We start from the raw sequence: 21,142 nt of genomic DNA on the forward strand, positions 1-21,142 counted from the left end.
GTGCGATTCGGGAGTCCGGAGGCGAAGGACGAGCTAGAACAACTTCTCAGGGGGGTAAGTCTGGCAGGCGAACCTGCCCTGCCGTTTACCTACTACTACAGGCAACTTCATGCAGAGCTCAACTCTGAAATCCAAGTCAAGTCTCAAGTCCCTGAGATCCAAGTCAAGTCTCAAGTCACTGAGATCCAGGTCAAGCCTCCAGTCCCTGAGATCCAGGTCAAGCCTCCAGTCCCTGAGATCCAGGTCAAGCCTCCAGTCCCTGAGATCCAGGTCAAGCCTCCAGTCCCTGAGATCCAGGTCAAGCCTCCAGTCCCTGAGATCCAAGTCAAGCCTCCAGTCAGGAAGGTCCAAGTCCCAGTCAAGTCTCAAGTCCCTAAGGTCCAAGTCCAAGTCAAGCCTCCAGTCTCTGAGGTCCAAGTCAAGCCTCCAGTCAGTGAAGTCCAAGTCAAGCCTCCAGGCTCTGAAGCCCAAGTCAAGCCTCCAGGCTCTGAAGCCCAAGTCAAGCCTCCAGGCTCTGATGCCCAAGTCAAGCCTCCAGGCTCTGACGCCCAAGTCAAGCCTCCAGGCTCTGAGGTCCAAGTCAAGCCTCACGTCCCTGAGGTCCAAGTCAAGCCTCACGTCCCTGAGGTCCAAGTCAAGTCTCACGTCCCTGAGGTCCAAGTCAAGTCTCACGTCCCTGAGCTCACGTTCAAGCCTGCTGACACGCCCAGCCAAGTTCTGCTCACGCCACAGTCTGCTGACACGCACCGCCAAGTTCTGCTCACGCCACAGTCTGCTGACACGCACCGCCAAGCTTTGCTCACGCCACAGTCTGCTGACGTCGCTCAGCCTCTCTGTTCAGCCAAGGGTCGTCGCTCCGCTTCCCTACACCGCCAAGAACACCGTGCAGTTTCCTGGCTCTGCTTGGGACATTCAGCCCAGGGGGCCGGGGCCGCCAATGAAGTGGGATGACTCATGGCACTCCGGGAGGAGTGCCTTTGGGGAGGGGTTCTGTCACGATTCCCCCTTGAAGCAGCGTGCTCTAAGCGCGAATGCGCGAGCACCTGCTTTTCCATTGTTGACTGTAATGACATCTGGACACGTGTGTTTTGTTTATGTTTCTGTCTCCTCCCTGTTCTGTCATTGGCTGGGATTTCACGTGGGTCTGAATTGCTCTCAGCTGCTAGCGGTTTAGACGCTGATCATGTTCGCATATATACCGCGCGCCTCCCAGCACACAACGCGGAAGATTAATACTTTAGAGTTAGTTTAGTTCGTAGCGTATTCATAGTCACGGTCCATGTTTAGAGTTAGTTTAGTTTGGATCATAGTCATAGTCACGGTCCATGTTTAGAGTTAGTTCGCGCTGGATTATCCGCTTCCAGTCCCTCGTCATAGTTCGTTTCTTGTTTTGTTTATCGACCTAGATTCCTGCCTTGCCCCGTGTATGCCTGTTTGCCAATCGCCTGACCTCTTGCATGTTTGTGGATTACGTTTTGGATCACGTTTTGGATTTGTCTGCCTGTCTCTCTTTCTAATAAACAACTGTTCATCCAGCACTTGCATCCGTCCTATCTCTGCTCCATCACGATTCGTGACACAAAAACCATGTGGAATAATGTCCAGTGATCTGATGAGACCAAAGTTTAACTTTTTACCCAGAATACAAAAAGATAACTTTGGCTAAAAAAAAACAACACACAGCACATCACCAAAAGAACACCGTCCCCACGGGGTAGCATGGTGGTGCAGCATCATACATCGGGGCTGTTTTTATTCAGCTGGAACTGGGGCTTTAATCGGGGTGGAGGGAATAATGAGTAGCTTTGGCGTAAAACCTTAAGGCTTCTGATAAAACACTTAAGATGAAGAGGAATTTCACCTTTCAGCATGATATTACACACACCTTGCAGGTGCAACCTAGACACATCATCCGTGATGTAACCTGGGGTCATCGGGTGTTACGGGTCTTTCAACATCATACACCATTGCCCGGGTGACCCAGGCAAACCCTCAGCAGCCAACCTCAATGGGGAGGCAGCGGGTCTTCTATCACCTGCTATGGCATTCACCTGCCAACTCCTTGTACTTGGCCCTCTTCCGTTCAAATGCCTCTTCCATTCGGTCCTCCCAGGGCAGAGTCAATTCCAATAGGTACACCTGCCTTGATGGTTCTGAAAAGAGGATAATGTCAGGTCTAAGTGTGGTCATGGTGATGGTTTCTGGGAATTTGAGCTGCCTTCCCAGGTCGACCTTTAGCTGCCAGTCCCGGGTTGTTGCCAGAAGTCCTCCTGCAGGGTTTCTCTCAAGCCCTAACAAATGCGAGCAAGTGCTGTGCTGGCTGCCAGTGTATATAGAGACAGATCCCTGTGCTGATGGCTTCTGCGATAACCCTTAGCACCTGGTCGTGGTGCCACCGATAACGTCCCTCTCCCAGTGCTTCAGGGCAGCAACTTAATATGTGCTCCAGGGATCCTCTTCTTTGGCACAGAGGGCATGCAGGGGTGTCTATCAGGCCCCAGGAAAAGAGGTTGGTTGGGCTGGGGAGGACATTATAGACTGGTTGGATAAGGAACTGGATCTGATGTGGCTCTGCTTTCCACAACTCTGACCACAAGATCTTTCAATCCATTACCTGTTCCCATCGAGTCCACGCCCCTTGTTGTCGCATCCCCACCATCCTGCTGATGCATCTTTCCTCCACCTCTGCTCGAAATTTCTTCTTGGACTAGTCGACATCTGTCCTTTCCCCGGGCCTTGTCGTATTGAGGTCTTTGGATCCAGCCAAGCCCTGCATGTTCTGACACCACTGTGCCCACCAGCACACTATGCCACAGCAGAGTTTCAGCCTGGTCGATTGCCTCCTGGTCCCTCCACTTCCTACCGATCCTCAACTCTGTGCCAGCCAAGAAGACTTGATAACAACCCAAAGCAAACCTCCAGATCAACATAGGAATGGCTTCACCAAAACAAGTCCAGAGGTAAATCCAATCAAACATCTGCGTGGTGACCTGAAGTGGGCTGTGCATAATGCTTTTGCAAAGAAGAATCGCAAAATATTGCTAAGTCGAGATGTATCAAACTGATTGACTCTTACCCAAAAAGATTGAATACTGGGATAAAATCTAAAGGTGCTTCAACTAAATATTAGTTTAATTTAGTGTGCAAACTTATGCAACCAAGTTATTTAGTGTCCCCCCCCCCCCCCCAAAAAAAGGATACTTATTGTGTTTCACTTTAATTAATAGGTTAAAATTAACAATTTTTTAAAAATTAATTTATTATTAATTAATAAAGGTAGAAAAGGTTCAGACATGATTTTATCCTGGTTTAATTTTTTTTAAATCACAAAAACCTGCTATTTTAACAGGGGTGTGTAAACTTTTTACATCCACTGTATTCTATAGGAGCTGTACATGGTCATTCCCTTACCATCTTGAAGTTAAAGAGAAAAATTTATAAAAGAAGGCAGAAATTGGAAACTCCTCTGTCCTGAAGATTGTTCTCATGATTGTTCCACAACATTTACTGTAACTACAGCCATGGGGAAAAAGAAAGTACACCCTCCTTCAATTCTATTCTTAATTATATTCAGGAGTTAAATAACAGTTGTGTGGTCCTCACCAACTTCTATAAACAAATAAATAACCTTAGATGATGATAAAAAAAAAAAACACAACAGGTTTCAATACGTAGTCATTTTTCCCTAAACGTAAACCAAAATTCAGAAACCAGGTGGGGAAAAAATAAGTACACCCTTCCTACTTCCACGATCATTAAGAGAGTAATAAACCATATGTTCCTGCTAATCAGACTGGGAAGGGTTATAATTGAAATTCACCATTCTCCAGTGAGAAGGATGGAGAGCCTTCAAGACAGTTGCCTTCTCTTCTCAGGAATGGGCGTTCCAGCAAATTCAGCCCAAGTTCAGACCGTTTAATCCACAAGATATAAAGAGAACCCCAAGAGCTTAATACTGTGCCCTCTGTAAGCACATTTCTGGAGTATTAGCATCTGTGAGATGTTTGCCCAAAGCATCTTGAATGGTCCTTGCACCGCTGTATCTGATCATTCCGAGTGGTTTTATCATTCAGTAGTTGTGAGTAATGTAATGGGTTAGACAGTTAGAAATGTGGCGTCCATGTGCATGGTTGTGAATGTCCTGCTGAAAGGGTCTGATTTTGACCAGCTTCAGTTACCACTGCTGTGCAGGTTTGGGGTTCCACTAGTGCGTTGTTATTTATATGGAATTGGAAAACGTGTACTGGATTACACAGAAGGGAACAGGTTTTGTTTCTATTTTCACAGATCTCGTATAAATTCACTGATTTCACTTTAATCACCACAGGTCGAGTATCTGACTCCAGAAACACTGGGACACAGCAACGTAAGTACAACATTATTTTCTGTCAAAGTATGAAGATATTTCTGTCTCAGTCAGGATATATCCGAGTTACATTCAGGCCATAAAATACTGTTATTCTATATTTATAAAACAACACACGGAGTTAAAAGACAAAAGTGACTTGTCTAATCCTCATGTCTTTGTGTTGCAGGTTTGTTCCATTTGGTTGTGTTCATGTTTGGCTCAGTGGTGGTGGTTCTTGTGAACGCGGTTGTGTTATTAGTGGAGCTGATTCTAAAAGCGCGTGAGTGAACTCTATAGTCCATGATTTTAATAATAATACTACAAAAACTCATCACGGTAAAAACATTAGTGTGAAATTACTGACATTAAAGTAATCAGAAAAATGTTATTGAAACCAGTCCAGTTTAATGTATATACGTACAGAACTACAATTTCTTTTCTTTTCCAATTATGATTATAAATAGAAACTGGCCAGCGTACAGTGGATCTGTGCGTCGTTCTCCTACCGACTGAATGCGTCTTTGCTGTGTGCTGCCTTGCTTTACAAATATCTGCATTCTGTAAGTATAATCTACAAACACGACACAGTGTGTGATCTGATGTAGCTGCCCTGTGTACTTTTTCTCATTCTATTGTCGTATCAGTAACAGAAATAAAGTCTCTGACTCTGAATATATCCCTTAGATCAGACTCTACACTCGGATTATTTACAGCCGGATCGGTTTAGTACTTGTGCATGCTCTAAACACGACCAGTTTCTGTTCTAAAACACTGTCACGTTTTCTTTCCCCATCACACACAGGGAAGAAGAACAGAGAAGAGTACGTGAGTATTGTTGAGGAACATGAATATATAGATAGATGTTTAGATAGACGATATGATCGTTTTTGTTCTGTTTTTTACAGTGTTATAAAAAACATTGACTGGCTGGGACGATCGTGTGGGTGTAAACAGGAACACAGGGTGAGTACGTCACGGTGTAATATTAAACACGGAATAAAAAACTCATTAACATCATTAATTTGTGCGTTTTTACATTAAACATCATATAAACGCAGGACTCACCTTCACAACATGATGAACGTGAACTTGAGAATCTGGCTCCTGAAGCTCAGACCTCAGGGTCTTAGCAGGTAAGAAGAAAAAAAACAGCACAAGATTGTTCCAGGTGTTATTACTGAAATATGAAATGAAAAGATGAATGAATCATCAATGATTGTGTGCGCATCTAGAAAAGCAGAACGTACGGCGGTTTGGTGTTCTGGAGCACTCGGGTGTATCTCTACATCACGCTGAGAAGAAAGGACATCATCCATGACCTGAACAGACTGGACGCACTCGTCTGATCACCTCAGGGATTGTTTTAAAGATGCTTGTAATGTGTTGTATATAAATATATATATATATATATATATTTTACCATCTTTTGTGTGACACTTAAATGTGAGTTTCTTGTCTTCATGTTTGCGCCTCCTGTAGAATAGTTTTTATTATCTAATTTCTCTATATAATGACTGGATTTATTCATTTATTACCTGTTTTGAGACATTTTATTTTATTGTTTTTTATTGTTTATTTTATTTAGATGCTCAGAGTTATTTATAATAACAACAGATAAAACAGAGTTATTTAATATTTATATTCAGTACACATAAATCAGATGACATATTATATAAGAGTGATGCTGGAAAGGTATTATAAGTAATGCATTTCTATAATTGTATATAACATTTCTTTATTATTTTTGTTTAGTTCTTTTGCATTTCAAGAGTTAAGTCTGATTGCAGCGAGAGGAAACATGGCGTGCTGTATGTTAAAACAATGAGAATTCTTTTTCTTTCTTTCTTTAAAAATAAAATCTGTAAAGTTGTGTAATGTATTCAGACAGGTGAATGTGGTGCTTCCGGGTTTATTATAACATCAATGTCATTATAATATACTGTGTTTGATGTTGGGAAACTTAAATTAAACACTAATCATGAAATCGTGTAGTTTGAGGCCACAGCTTAGTGACGTAAAGCAGAGGGTTTATTTCACAGGCTTCTCTCCGATAAATAAAAAGTACAGCAATAATAATAATAATAATAATAATAATAAATATAAAACAATGTCCCTCAATAATAAATAAATAAATAAATAAATAAATGAGAAGCTACCGTTGATTCTGAGATGCTTCACTATGGCGTGAGCTGGTTCTAAGAATGCTGGAATTCTAGAAGTTCCGGTCAATGACCTTACTGGCCAAGGTAAGAGTGAAATGTGCACACTTTCACTGATCTTTACCACCGAGTTATACTTTTCCAGACTTCTTCTCTGCCAACCAATCAGTGTTCACCTGGAGGTCGGTTAACGCACAGCGCTGTAGATAATCATGACCTGCAGTTAGCTTCATGGTGGACATGAAGGTATCAGTGGGTACAACACAAGGTACAAGTCAGTCCTTAGTATCTTCTAGACCAGTCGAGTTCTCAGAGCTGCTCCAAACACGACTGCACCAATTAAATAAATAAATAAACATTATTTAAAATGTTACAGTCCCTGAGGGAACCTGAAAGTTTGAACTGGAAACATCTAGAACCTTCTTGGTTTTGGGTTCCTTTACATCTGTGGAGGACTCAACAGAAACGAGTGCCTTTTCACGGCCGAGTGTTTCGACCCTCATTACGATCAGTGGACGCGAATCGAACCGATGCCCATCCAAAGCAGTGTCGTGGGCATCATCGCTCTGAACAACCGAGTGTTTGCGGTAAGAACTTCCAGAGCTGAGAGTCAGTGAAGTGTCTGTAATCACTCTGTAAAGGATGGGAAGCAGGTGTGTTTCTGTTAGCACGGTTTGTGTTCTTTTATTAATGCACATCGATCGAGATAAGATGTATGGTTTTACAGATGGTTGTGATGGAGCCAACGTTCTGCAGAGCGTCGAAGCCTACAACCCTCATACCAACTCCTGGAGAATGCTTGCCTCCATGTTTAACCCATGAAGGAACTTTGGCGTCGAGGTAACGCACCAAACACCACATGGCTAACTAATTTATCGTGTCTTTTACCGAGGCTGGATCCATCAGACTTCCTAACTCCAAGTACTGGAATGAATTAATGAAATTAGTCATGTACCTCTTCACCATGACGCCACCTTCTTCCTCTTCTTGTTCCAGGTGATGGACGGCCGCTTGTACGTGGTTGGCGGCTACAGCGACGAAAGCACCACATCCAACTGCGAGTACTACGACGAAGAGAGCGATGACTGGTACGAGACGTATAGTGTCAGGTCCAGAAATCTGCCGTTCTGGAGTTAAGATATAAATCGAGACCAGGATCAGAACTGTAGTGATGTCTAGTGATGTTTCCTTGAAATTCTAAACTCATGGTATTAAGTGAGGTAGAAAACATGACATGACGTGCTGTTATTTAAAAATAAATAAATAATCGATGACCAGGTGTCCACCCCAAGGTGGACTGTTTTACTATAAACAGCACGTCCTGAAGTGTTTATTATTCCTAAATTTGAACTTATTATAAAACTTTTATTATAAACTCCTTTGTCCAGACTGTTACAAAGCACCGACATTGGAGACTCCTTCCATGTTAATGGACTTTCCTTTTAATGTTTATGTGGCGTGTATAAAAGAGCTGTTACTATAGAAACGATAACACTACTGTCAGAGCTGCTGTTACAGAGAACTAATCAACACCTTCTGACCCAATCACGATGCAGAACTCAGCAGCGTTGTGCTTGAATTATTTTTGTATTATTTATTATTATTTTGTATATTATTATATATTTGTATTATTCATGTAATTATTCTGTGCAGTAATTCAGGACCCCAGGCTAAATGTGCTACAGTGGTGATTAAAAGCATAACGCATGTCATAAACGTGATTTCCTGCAGGTTCAACGTCCAGGACATGAATATCGTCCGCGGTGCGGTGAGCTGCTGTGTGATATCCGGGCTTCCCAACGTCACCGACTACACCGTCATGTACAATGACCTTCTCTAGACACGGAGCTTTTAAAACGCTATTAAACCACATCCCATTGGCAGAACCTCTGTCTCCAGCTGTTTTATTTCGAACGAAGTCAACATGATTTATGTATTTTTTTAAACATATCTGGCACATTTAGGCTGGCTTCAGACATCACACACACACACACACACACACACACACACACACACAAACACACACTGACTTTTCTCACAGGCAGGAAGTTCTTTGGACTTGTTCACTCGTAGCAGGAGACGGACATCAATCCCAACGTCTCAATAAAATAAAAAATAAAAACGCTTAAAGATGGTTTGTGCACTAAAATAATCTAACGCTGAATATTTTCTGTTATTTCAGCGGGAGTGGAAAAGGTTTCAGTGATACTAGACGTACCTATATTTCTACCGTAGCTAACGATAATCAGCACGTCTGTGTGAAAAAAGCATAACTTGAATAATAATAATAATAATAATAATAATAATAGTAATAATAATAATAATAATAATAATAATGTGATGCCGTGTTTTGCTCCTCCTCCAAATTTTTCTCAAATCTCACATAACACAGAACTCTGATACTCAAACTGTTCTCCCATAACGGACTGGCGAATCTACAAATAGCTGTGAGAGAGAGAGTCTCTGGGTTATAAATACAGCCAGAAATTCTATTCACACACACACACAAACTAAACCAATTCCTCTCGGAGACGAAAACCACTCAGGATTTTGTCTTTTTTTCTAAAAATGAAAAATATCAGCGCATCTAAAGTGGACTTGCACTGTTTTTTTTAAAATGTATTATTTGTATTTTGTAAACAAGAAAATAATGTGGCCTTCGTTCTCCATTCCGGACACATGGAAAGATGTGACAGACGTTATTTTATTATTATTTTATTTTCCATTTTGTACTAAACCTGTTTGGTGTGAACTGGGAAATGTTCCTTTGTATAAACTGTGCAGGTTTTTGTTTTTGCTGCAAAACAAGCTCAATCAATCAATCAATCAATCAATCAATAAATGTTCTAGTTTTGGTCTCTTACTTAACTAAGTTTCTGTAGTTGCAGTTCACCTGGCAGACAGCAGTGGGCGCTGTCTGCTGTTTACCTGAATTGATGGAAAACAAGAACACGGCCACATCTTTTACATTCACGAGCTTCTGATTCTTCAGACAAAATAACAAAGAAGACAATATGCAAGTTCTTAAAATGAGATTTTTAAAAATAAAAGTACAGCTGAAAAAGTTACTGAATTCTTTTTTTGTGCGCAATATATTCATTTGGTCCATGTTTTAGTGTATCCAAGGTCAAAAACACTTTTTAATTCTCTTATAATTTACATTACACAAATGGGAGACAACAAAAGGCTGGAAAAGTAAAGTGCTACTGGAAAGAAACAGCTGGAGGTAAACTGGCGACAGGTCAGAAACGTGACTGAGTATAAAAAGAGCCTTGCATTGTCCCAGTCCTGACTTTTTGAGACGTGTTGCGGCCATCAAACTCAAAGTGACCTTATTTTCCCCTTAAAACGGTCCATTTCCTCAATTTAAACATTTTAATATGTTTTCTATGTTCCGTTGTGAATAACATACGAGTTTATCTCCTGTACGAGATTACAGCGTAGAGTGGAGATGGACGTTTTAATGTACGAGAGAAAATATCTCAAATGTTTAGATATGAGAAACTCACCCAATTTATAAAAATGTATAAAAAATAATATAAAATCTGAGGGAAAAAATAATAAAAGAGACGCCATTACAGATGATCCGAACCCCAGCTTAATCCTGATTGGCCGCTGGCTGGGACGTTGGTTTCCCATTGGCTGGGTGACCTTTCAGACGGGCGTGTGGTCTCGTTTCTCCACTGTGATGTAATTAAGTATCGCGTTTGGGACGTCCAGCGTCTCGTCCTTCTCCAGCACGATGTCGTAAGACCTGACGTACGCCTCCCTCCTCTCCTCGACCTTCACACGTTAAAATAAAAACGATTCGTGTTACAGTTATAAACACGTGATTCAGTCATGTCGAGTTTCAGCGTTTGTGGGCGTGTCACCTTGTCGTTGAGGTAGCCGATGCGCAGGATGTTGCGGAGGCCCTGCACGCTGTCGGCCATGTCCAGGTCTCCGAGCGAATCTCCCAGCAGCAGCACGTTGCTGCGATCGTGTACGAACTGCTGTGTGTTCTGTAGAGCGCCCTCTCTTTTATTAAACGCGTGGATCACATCGCCCTTAAATGCACGCACAACACCCTGACACACGCACACACACACACACACACACTACTCAACTCAACTGTGTGGGAGAAAGTGATACTCAATAACACATACAAGTCAGTCGCGGTCATAAATCAGAGCTGGAGAGTGATTACGTGTTGGTCGAAGTTCATGTAGTTGGAGAAGACGCGCACGTTCGGGTGGAAGACCCCGTGTTCGGTGATCACTTCTTCTAAAATATCTCCGACTCCGGCTGAGAAGATCAGCAGAGGAACGGAGTTCCACCGCAGCACGTCAAAGAAAGACTTGTACCCCTCTCTAACACACACACACACACACACACACACACACACACAGCATTCAGCATGATAACACACACACTGAACTGAAGTATGTGAAACACGATGCATTGTGGGTAATGACCTCAACATGGCGCCGGAGTCTCTTACAGCCTGAACCAGCTGGTCTTTCCTGATTCGCTCTTTGATGAGCAAATCATGAGCTCGCGTCCACCTAACACACACACACACACACACACACACACCACGCACACTTTTCAGTGTTTTCGCAGATTTCTCCATCACAATTCTAACAATGAATGAATAAAAGATAAAACAATAATATTTCTGAATGAAGATGGTGTTAATGATGGTGTGATCTCTGACCATTCCTCCATGTGAGGGATTTTCTCCTCCACCGAAATCGAGTTGTTGATCTCAACAGGGTAGTAAAGATCAAACAAATCCGACATCTGCGTAAAAATAAAATAATAAAATACCACTTCAATCTGCTGTTTTTTAATTTCTTTCAGTCCTCATGAACACAGACGGTTGTTATGGTTACCTTGGCTTTACAGTCCTCGCTAATGACAGCGCTGCTGTGTAGAATACCTGAGGAGGAAAAACACAACGTATTAAAATCACGTCACGTCATTTCAACCAATCAGCAAGCATTCCTGTGAAGAGGCGGTCCTTCCTGTGCGTCGTCATTTTGGAAAGAATAAACGCCCCAGGGTTAAAGCGCTAGGATTAATGCCGAGTGTGTGTGTGTGTGTGTGTGTACGTGTGTAATCACTGTATGAGGTAGGGCAGCGTGTCCCGTTGTGAGCAAATCTGGTGAGCGTCATGTCGAAGTCAGAAATCACCTACACACACACACACACACACACACACACACACACACACACACGTTCACATCACACGTTCTCGGAGGAAACCGGAGAGCCCTGAGGAAACCCACACAGACACGTGTGTGTACCTGCAGTGCATTAGGTCCTTCTCTCCGCATGTGTTCGATGATGGTCTCCACTCGTCCTCCGTCTCTTCAGCTCCGGAATCTGCAAAAGAACAACCTTTAACTCTATTAAACCCATTTTATTATAACCACACGGGCGGATCTTTACTGTAATAAAGATCAGTTTTACATCCGCTTTCACACACCGCTCCCGACGCCGAGCTTTATTACACTTAATAACGACTACAAACTACAATAAACTACAATAAACTACACCTCAGGTCAAATAAAATAACTAGTTTCATTTATATCATAAATTTCCTCAAAACCAGAAAACACTAAATGGACATCAAAATAAGTGAATAAATAATATTTAAAAAATAAACCTAAAATAAAATAATTAAATTATAAATAAATAAATAAATAATAATAATAATAATTTACACGCTCTAATACACATAACTAATGTATTTTTTTCTTGTTCCGCCCGTATACCGACAAGCCCCGCCCCTAACCTACTAGCCTGTAACTGTCATCCGGAATACGGGTGGGGAAGCGCACATTTTCCCAAACAGCTAGCGACGACTCTTACCATTTTCAACAAGATGTTCATAGCTATGCGCGTTCGTAAAGATGAAAATTACTGTTTATTTATTTATTTATTTTATTCACCTAACAGGAACATTAATAATGAGGCGGAATTTAATAATAAGCTGGATGTGAAAATAAAGTGACCAAAACAGGATTCAAAAGGACCCTTTAGGTGGCCGTGAATCTCGCCTAATCAAAAGAAGGAAAAAGTTGTCTTCTTTTGCGCCTGTCTAAAAATTGTTGCGAATTAAAATTCAGGCGTACAGTACAGTTATGTAAGCAGATGCTCAATAAGAGCTTTTATTTTATTTCTCGTTATTTATAAAGCGTAAATGCTCGCGCATGCGCAGTATTAATGGAACGGTCCGCTCTAAAACATGATGGGGGGCGCATTCGTGTAGACTTAAAACTTTAACGGTGATATCCTGACCAAACAAAATATGACAGAAAATGAATATGTTATATATGATTTATATAGGCTTCTTGGTATTTGATGGGGCCCCAATTCCCTGAGAGGCCGCTTACCTCGCTTATTGGTTAAGTCTTCCCCTACTGCCACCTGACACAGTACATATTATACAAAAGTGTGTATATTGTATGATGTACTTGTTGTATGAAAGGTGCTATATAAATAAAGATTATCATTATTGTTGTTGTTGTTGTATTATTTAGGTATCTTATAATGAATACAGGTCTTTATTTCGATTAGGATTCCAAAGCAAGAACTGTTTTCTGAATCCTTACATAACATTAAAGACAACAAAAAAGCTACAAAGACATGATCATTCATAAAATAACAGAGAAACATGTTTATGTACGAAAAAATATTTTCTGAGGCATTATCTACTTAAGGGAGTTAAATTTGTGCATTAGAATTCAATCAGTTCTGTCTTATTTCCCTCCCGTTCCCCCACACTTGTCTAAAAATGGTCATGAATGTACGGATGACGACTTACTTATTGTGTCAATGAAACAAATACAATAAACACAATACACAATTTGGTACATTCGTAAAAAGAAGGAACGCACTGGCAAGCTCAGCAACACCAGAAGGACTGGAAGACCAGGGAAGACAACTAAAGTGGATGATCGCAGAAATCTTTCCTTGGTGAAGAAAAACCCCTTCACAACATCTAGCCAAGTCAAGAACACTCTGGAGGAGGTAGGCGTATTGTTGTCAAAGTCTACAATCAAGAGACGCCTTCATGAGCGTAAATACAGACGCATCCCACTGGAAACACTCAAGAACAGAAAGGCCAGATTTAGATAGACTTTGCTTTTAAAATAAAGAAACCCTCTAGAAAAGCCTGACCAGTTCTGATGCAAGGGTTAGGATTAACTTGTACCAGAATGATGGAAGAGAAGAGTATGAAGAAGGAAAGGAAGTGCTCATCTGTCACACATGGTGGAGGTGGTGTTATGGAATGGGCATGTATGGCTGCCAATGGAACTGGTTCGCTCATGTTTCCTTTTATTTAAAATTAAAGTCCTCCTGGCTGAGACTGAATAGACTGAATTCACCCAACAATGAAAGTAAAATGCGAAAAGTAAAATTTTTCCCATCATTTAATTCAAAAAGTGAAACTTTCATATATTGTAGATTCTTTACATATAAAGTGAAATATGTCGACCCTTTTTTGTTTTAATCTAAATGATTACAGCATACAGGCTTACATATGGCACTTATATGTGGCTCTTAAACCACTTTCACACCCAAAATGGAGCCTTTTCCCTAAAACATACCACAATTAAACAGTTTGTGTTCCACCCGCATTCCGACAATACAATTCCCTTACTGGCTAAATAAATTAGCGCGGATTAACCAAACTGCTAGCGATAACTCATCATTTTTGAAGTTCAGAACTATACTCGTTTGCAGAGATGAAAAATCAATGTTTTTTTTGTTTTGTTTTTTTGTCACAGAAAAACACAGAAAGTTTAAATAAAGCGAGTAAATCCGCGTTTGAAGGAGCCTTTAGTTATCTATGAAATTCGCCTGATCAAAATGCACATCTTTTTTTATGCCTGTCCATTAAAAAAAAAGAAGAAGAAGAAGATTTAATTAATTCATAATTCACTGAATCGAATTGAAATAGAACTTAATTAAAATATCAATTTAAATGTTGTATTGTAGACATCAGGTGCACAATACAGTTCTACAAACCATATGAAGAATGTACCATTTCACACAGCTAAATAGGGATTTTAAGATGCTTTAAAATTTAGTCAGTTTTCCAAAACAAAAAAGAGATTATAAAACATTATAAAACATATAGAAACGTTTATAAAATATGCTTGGTAGATATTAACAGAGGCGGTTCCCCAGAGCAGGCTATACCACGTGATCTGAAACGTTAAAGTGAAAGTTAAAGTGAAAGTTAAAGTTGTTGTCTTTGTACGGAAACATGGAGACTGATCTGATGCGTTGTTTTTATCTGTTGCTGTTGATGGTCATCTGTGACGGTAATATACAGCATTATTCTGCTTGTTAGTGCACTGTGACTTCACTTTGAGTTATATGGAGCTAAAAGGACAGTATAGGATGTTATTTATGTGAGGAGGATGGGTTTCTCTACCTGTGCTTCAACTCTGGAAAAAGAAATGCAGAATTGAGGGACTATAAAACTGTAAACTATATATAAAAATAAATAAATTAAATAAATAGTTCGTCTAATTGCTGAATCACTAAAGTCCAACACAAGTGTGTATTGTGACACTGGTTAAAAAACAAAAATAGAGGGTGTGGTTCATGCATAGACTGGGTTTTTTTTGTTGTTGTTGTTGGAGGAACTGTATCTGTGCTTCCGTTTAGAGATGGTACAAGGCTCAAAGAGTTTCTAGAAGTTACGAGGTGCATCTTAGATGTATCTAATTTACATTGAATTGAATTGTCATGCTCATTTGCATATTAAAATGTGTTACATGAAGGAGGAATTTCATTTAAGAATACAGAAAAAAATGAAGCCATGGCAATGAAGAGTCTGGAAATAGACATGAGGAATAATGTTTATGCATGAAATTACTTTTCTCATTTTTATTACTGTAAATATCACCAAGTATCAGTTTACGGAAAAAGATGATCAGTAATTGGTCTTTGTAAACAACGGTGATCAGTGATTGGTTTTAAGAAACAACGGTGATCAGTGATTGGTTTTAAGAAACAACGGTGATCAGTGATTGGTTTTAAGAAACAACAGTGATCAGTGATTGGTTTTCTGGAGATTGGAGCTCTGGAGATGAGACAACCTCGTGGGTAGGGCTGCACGATTATGGCCAAAATGATAATCTCGATTATTTTTATCAATATTGAGATCTCGATTATTTATCAGGATTATTAATTGATTTTAGGGCGCACGGTGGCTTATTGGTTAGCACGTTCGCCTCACATTGCCAGGGGCAGGGTTCGATTCCCGTGGCTCTGTGTGTGTGCATGTTCTCCCCGTGCTGCGGGGGTTTCCTCCGGGTACTCCGGTTTCCTCCCCCAGTCCAAAGACATGCATGGTAGGCTGATTGGCGTGTCTAAAGTGTCTGTAGTGTATGAATGGGTGTGTGAATGTATGTGTGATTGTGTGCCCTGCGATGGACTGGCACCCTATCCAGGGTGTACCCCGCCTTGTGCCCGATGCTCCCTGGGATTGGCTCCAGGTTCCCCGCGACCCTGAAAAGGAATAAGCGGTTGAAGATGGATGGATGGATTAATTGATTTTAGTGACAGCATATTTTTATTGCACTTTCACATTTATTAAGTTTTCTCATGCCACAATATAATACACAAGTAGGCATGAGAAAACTTAAGCTGGTCAATTATGACAGAATTTAGGAACATAGTGTGAGCCATGACACATTAATTTACCTTCTGATAAACTAAATCTAATATTTTCAGTTAATTTTACAGACTGTGTGTAAAAAAACAACCGTTAACCTGTTCACCTTGTAAACAAATACAATAAACCTCAATGTTCAGTGTTTGAAGTCTGCTCCTCTTAAATATATTTAAAGCTACACTATTAGACATGTTCCACTGTCATGGTTCTGGGCTGGAGTCAGTTCTCGAACCGCTCTGTGTGTATTGTGTAGATATCTGAATAATCTCATATAGGATGGGATTGGGTGAGTTCATTTAACCGTCAGATGCAAAGCGCTTTAATTTAATGGTGCTCATTACTGACGCTCCGATCAGGATTTTTACAGCCGATACCGATCCAGATACCAATCTTTTTTTGTTTAAGCTTTAATCAGGAGGTTTGTCATAAACAGTTAAATGTAAGCTCTCTGCTCATGGTCACTGTTAATTGAGTTAAAATAATAGCAGTGAGATACTGTTGGTTAATTGATAAATAAACAGCATAAAATATTTATTTTTAAATATCTTAAAAACAATAAAGAGTCCTAATTAAAAGTAGATTAACACAAAAATGATCCATATTAGGAAAAAGGCTAATAGCCTTCTAAGGAAATAGCGAACTAAGATTAATGTCAAATTGATATTAAATGCAACCCACAGTAATTACACATTATTTCATTTCTCATTTTATTTATATTTTTTGAAGTTATTATAATATCTATTTTTATATTAAATGATTTATTTATAACTAAGCACATTTTCTGTCTTTACATTTTAGTAGCTTTATTTTTGTTTGTTTATCAGTTTTAGATGGGTTTCCCAGTACAGTGTCCATGTCTGCTGATGATAGTGTGTTTTGGGGGGTTGAATCAAAACATGGAAACTGATGTTGACTTTTCTAGTGATATCTGGCAACCGTGAGATTAAATGAAGTGAATTAGAGTTAGTGAAGGAGAGCTGCAGTGTACTGTATGTGTACAGACCGAACAGTTCCTACTCTTTATTATTTATAAAGAAGTTTGTATTAAACCCAGCTTGTAGCGTTAGCATTATTATTAATTTACTCCGCACGAGGCCGCTGTTTCTACACGAGCAGGTGAAAGTTCAGGTCATTTTGCGGGATCAATAAAAGATGGCGGTTGTGAGCTCGGAGAGTTGAGAGAAACCGATGATATAGAGTTACTCTCTTCATCATAATGGCTTCTCTGCAGTATTTCCACACTTGTTCGGTTGACTGAGGAGATGAAAAGCAGTGTGAAAGTAACTCGGTGTAGATGAATTTTGGACTTCCTGTAGTTTTTATTCAGATTGTATTCTACAACTCCGAACAGGTCACTCGCACTGGTGCGAAGAAATATTTATTCACAGTCACACAAAATACTTTTCAGTTGCAGATGCACTTGCACCTGTAACAGGTTAGTGGGCTAAAATTGGACCCACACTAACTCCTAACTCAGGTAAAATCAGGTGGATCAGGTCTGACTCCACCCCCTGAACTTTTGGTTCTGTAAGGAGGAGTACTGTACTTTCATTTACCTAGTGGCATGTTTTTGTGAGGGTGAAGGAAACTGGCATTGGCTGGGAAGAACAAACAACATTAGGTCAATGTCTGTTAACTGTGTTTTTATTCACTTTAGGGTTCCATGTCCATGGTCCATCTGGTCCTCTCATCGTCCAGCTGGGAGGCTCAGTGTTGCTGCCCTGCTTTGTAGAGACTCCTCTACCAATGCAAGAACTGGAAATAGAGTGGAAAAGAAATGACTCTGAAACTCTAGTGCACTTGTGGCAGAATGGAGAGAGTCATCCGGATTCTCAGAACCCGAGTTATCGTGAAAGAGCTCATTTCTTCATTGAGGAGATCGCTCAGGGAAACTTCTCTCTCTTCCTTACGAACGTGACCCGGGAAGACGCAGGAGTTTATAAGTGTGCTGTTTACACAAACCATGACTCCTATGAAACTCTGATTGAAATAAAGGAGATTGGTGGGTAAATTCTTTCACCTAATTCACATGATGCTCTGTAAAAAAATACTTGAATTAAAAAGGAGGTCAATTCTGTTTATGTAAAATCAAAAGTGTAAACAATTCTCATTTCAGAGCGTTTGATCGTGTCTGGAGCCCACGTCATATCTGCGTATGCGGGTGAAGATATCACTCTGAATTGCTCTGTAGACTCACATATCCCAGCGGAAAATATAGAAGAGGTCTCATGGAGGAAAACGGATGGAGAGATCTTAGTGCTGCTCTATGAACATGGTGAGGTCCACACAGACTCGTCCCATGAGAGATACATGGACAGAGTGGAATTGTTCAGCGCTGAAGAAAGAAACAAAGGAAACTTCTCATTGAGACTGAAGGATGTCCGAACTGACGATAAAGGGCTGTATACATGTTCAGCATTCTCTGGGGCATTCTCAGATAACACAACTGTGGAAGTACAGCAGCTGAGTAAGTCACTGTTTTAATGTACAAATCATGTAAAGATGTACCAGAGCTGAGTGCTGAAATACATTGGAAGTGGATTATCATGACTGAAATCATGTGCACTCTCTCTGGGTCATGTAATGGAGACAAGTGTGGAGTAAAGTTGAATGAAAACGGAGTAGAACAGACAGACAGAACAAGAACTACGAACGCGTGTCAGGACTAAGGAACATAACCATAAGATGACAACATAAACAATCGCAAGACAATGTGTGTAGAGCGCCCTCTCTTTTATTAAACGCGTGGATCACATCGCCCTTAAATGCACGCACAACACCCTGACACACACACACACACACACACACACACACACACACACACTACTCAACTCAACGGTGTGGGAGAAAGTGATACTCAATAACACACACAAGTCAGTCGCGGTCATAAATCAGAGCTGGAGAGTGATTATGTTTTGGTCGAAGTCCATGTAGTTGGAGAAGACGCGCACGTTCCGGTGGAAGAGCCCGTGTTCGGTGATCACTTCTTCTAAAATATCTCCGACACTTCTTCTAAAATATCTTCTTCTAAAATATCTCCGACTTTAACACAACGTATTAACATCACGTCACGTCATTTCAACCAATCAGCAAGCATTCCTGTGAAGAGGCGGTCCTTCCTGTGCATCGTCATTTTGGAAAGAATAAACGCCCCAGGGTTAAAGCGCTAGGATTAATGCCGAGTGTGTGTGTGTGTGTGTGTGTGTGTGTATGTGTACGTGTGTACTCACTGTATGAGGTAGGGCAGCGTGTCCCGTTGTGAGCAAATCTGGTGAGCGTCATGTCGAAATCACACACTCAAACACTCACACACACGCACACACACACACATGCACACACACGTTCTCGGAGGAAACCGGAGAGCCCTGAGGAAACCCACACGGACACGTGTGTGTACCTGCAGTGCATTAGGTCCTTCTCTCCGCATGTGTTCGATGATGGTCTCCACTCGTCCTCCGTCTCTCATACGCACCGACGCGTGCTTCAGCTCCGGAATCTGCAAAAGAACACCCTTTAACTCTATTAAACCCATTTTATTATAACCACACGGGCGGATCTTTACTGTAATAAAGATCAGTTTTACATCCGCTTTCACACACCGCTCCCGACGCCGAGCTTTATTACGCTTAATAACGACTACAAACTACAATAAACTACAATAAACTACAATAAATTACACCTCAGGACAAATAAAATAAATAGTTTCATTTATATCATAAATTTCCTCAAAACCAGAAAACACTAAAGGACATCAAAATAAGTGAATAAACAATCTTAAAATAAATTAACGTAAAATAAAATAATAAAATTAAAAAGCAAAAATAGTAATAATTTACACGTCCAACATTTACATGCTCAAATACACATCATTAATATAGTTTTTTTTCTTGTACCGCCTTGTAACCTTCTAGCATGTAGCTGTAATTCGAAATATCAAACATACAAATGAAACACATGTTGACGTCTGTTGTATGAAAAAGACTGGGGTCAACAGGTTTTTCTCGCCAGCGCGTGAAGATATCCTTTGGTACTTGTTTGAGTATCATCTCACCCCTGAGGCCAGTCACAGATTATCACATGAAAATTGAGAGAGAAGTCTGGGCCAAACTAGCGAAGGCTTTTTAGCGCGGGTCAGGCAAGTTTGTTTTCATGTGTTGAGTAACATAGTTTGTGCAACTGAAAATGTTTTTTTTGTAGATTAAGATGGAGATAACCCAGAAGCCAGAAGCCAGAAGCACCCACCATGACATGCTGACAGGGAAGGAGATAAACCCGCCACATTCTCTCTCAGTTCTCGCTGTCTCTCATTCTTTCTCTTTCCATCTTCTTCACTGTGATGAACTACAAGCACGTAGCACATTCCTTCAGAAATCTCTCTCTCACACACACATACAAGCTATGCACACACACACACACACACACACACACACACACACACACACACATAGTGAAGATACACATTCCTGTTACGCAGTGTTCATTCCTGTTATCAAATTGTTTTTCTCTAAAAAATAAAGTTAAACCACTGCTTTTCTCAATTGTGTTATGTCCATCATTTATCCAATTTCTTAATTAATTACATGATACATTTTTTTTTAGTTTGGATCTCCTTTAAAATGAAAAAAAAATGGCTTTGCATTTAAAAAACCAAACCAAACCAAAACAAAACAAAACAAAACGAATAAACACCTAATGTGCATATATAGTGATTTTTTAAAGTGAGAAATATGAATTATTTAAACTTACAACCAACCATTTCTTTAAAATAAACAAAGGAATAAGTTGGCATTGCTTTTAAGCATGCTTTTTAAAACACATGATTTTTGGTAACAGGACTAGAAAAATGCATCCATCTCCCACTTTGAAAAAATGACAAAGTTACTTGAGATTGACCAATATACATTTTGAACAGTGAAATAAATGTGTAATATGTGTGTTATATGTGTGTTATATGTG

The 21,142-nt window shown here is 40.3% G+C and overlaps 3 protein-coding genes and 1 long non-coding RNA gene across 8 annotated transcripts in view; 3 read left to right on the forward strand and 1 right to left on the reverse strand.

Annotated features, from left to right (window-relative positions):
• LOC128617181 (uncharacterized) overlaps positions 1 to 21,142 on the forward strand; it is a 62,698-nt gene that overhangs the window by 18,752 nt on the left and 22,804 nt on the right. Inside the window, exons 13-19 of one of the 3 annotated variants that reach the window (XR_008387531.1) lie at positions 4,328 to 4,366; positions 4,536 to 4,628; positions 4,813 to 4,908; positions 5,151 to 5,173; positions 5,254 to 5,311; positions 5,407 to 5,481; positions 5,581 to 6,227. Coding sequence is in view for 2 of the 3 variants with exons in the window: in XM_053640220.1 (XP_053496195.1) it covers positions 4,328 to 4,366; positions 4,536 to 4,628; positions 4,813 to 4,908; positions 5,151 to 5,169; positions 5,254 to 5,311; positions 5,407 to 5,478 (377 nt within the window). In the remaining variant the exon portion in view is untranslated. Of the gene's footprint in view, positions 1 to 4,327; positions 4,367 to 4,535; positions 4,629 to 4,812; positions 4,909 to 5,150; positions 5,174 to 5,253; positions 5,312 to 5,406; positions 5,482 to 5,580; positions 6,228 to 21,142 lie in introns of those variants that run through there. The other 2 variants (XM_053640220.1, XM_053640221.1) reach the window with 2 other exon arrangements.
• Positions 6,836 to 8,393, forward strand: LOC128617205 (uncharacterized). Its single transcript, XR_008387541.1, has 4 exons — positions 6,836 to 7,094; positions 7,235 to 7,347; positions 7,504 to 7,595; positions 8,239 to 8,393. It is a non-coding gene; the product is annotated as an uncharacterized LOC128617205 (long non-coding RNA).
• LOC128617187 (7-methylguanosine phosphate-specific 5'-nucleotidase-like) lies at positions 9,111 to 12,546 on the reverse strand. 3 transcript variants are annotated; one of them, XM_053640232.1, is made up of 9 exons: positions 12,364 to 12,546; positions 11,796 to 11,874; positions 11,601 to 11,682; positions 11,382 to 11,428; positions 11,204 to 11,289; positions 10,962 to 11,051; positions 10,694 to 10,856; positions 10,380 to 10,574; positions 9,111 to 10,290 (listed from the first exon to the last, which is right to left on the reverse strand). In XM_053640232.1, the coding sequence occupies exons 2-9, from the start codon at positions 11,823 to 11,825 to the stop codon at positions 10,162 to 10,164; spliced, it is 822 nt and encodes a 273-aa protein (XP_053496207.1). In that variant the 5' UTR covers positions 11,826 to 11,874; positions 12,364 to 12,546; the 3' UTR covers positions 9,111 to 10,161. The 3 variants fall into 3 exon arrangements, with proteins under 3 accessions (XP_053496207.1, XP_053496208.1, XP_053496210.1); XM_053640233.1 differs by having other exon boundaries at positions 11,613 to 11,682; positions 11,796 to 12,545; XM_053640235.1 differs by lacking the exon at positions 11,601 to 11,682 and having other exon boundaries at positions 12,364 to 12,544.
• Positions 14,729 to 20,724, forward strand: LOC128617189 (butyrophilin-like protein 8). Its single transcript, XM_053640237.1, has 4 exons — positions 14,729 to 14,825; positions 17,844 to 18,188; positions 18,303 to 18,653; positions 20,384 to 20,724. Exons 1-4 carry the CDS (start codon positions 14,768 to 14,770, stop codon positions 20,386 to 20,388), a joined length of 759 nt encoding a protein of 252 aa, XP_053496212.1. The 5' UTR covers positions 14,729 to 14,767; the 3' UTR covers positions 20,389 to 20,724.

The sequence above is a fragment of the Ictalurus furcatus genome, chromosome 13, assembly GCF_023375685.1.
Source record: "Ictalurus furcatus strain D&B chromosome 13, Billie_1.0, whole genome shotgun sequence".
NCBI classification, from domain to species: domain Eukaryota; kingdom Metazoa; phylum Chordata; class Actinopteri; order Siluriformes; family Ictaluridae; genus Ictalurus; species Ictalurus furcatus.

Bases quoted from the DNA above. Each gene is read 5' to 3' on its own strand.
- LOC128617189 (XM_053640237.1), top strand. From the start codon at position 14,768: ATGGAGACTGATCTGATGCGTTGTTTTTATCTGTTGCTGTTGATGGTC. The intron at 14,826-17,843 runs GTAATATACAGC...TATTCACTTTAG, and splicing joins GTTGATGGTCATCTGTGACG to GGTTCCATGTCCATGGTCCA. The intron at 18,189-18,302 runs GTGGGTAAATTC...TTCTCATTTCAG, and splicing joins GATTGAAATAAAGGAGATTG to AGCGTTTGATCGTGTCTGGA.
- LOC128617187 (XM_053640232.1), bottom strand. From the start codon at position 11,825: ATGCGGAGAGAAGGACCTAATGCACTGCAG. The intron at 11,429-11,600 runs GTACACACACAC...TTTCCTCCTCAG, and splicing joins CTCATACAGTGATTACACAC to GTATTCTACACAGCAGCGCT. The intron at 10,575-10,693 runs GTAATCACTCTC...TGCGTGTGTCAG, and splicing joins ACATGAACTTCGACCAACAC to GGTGTTGTGCGTGCATTTAA.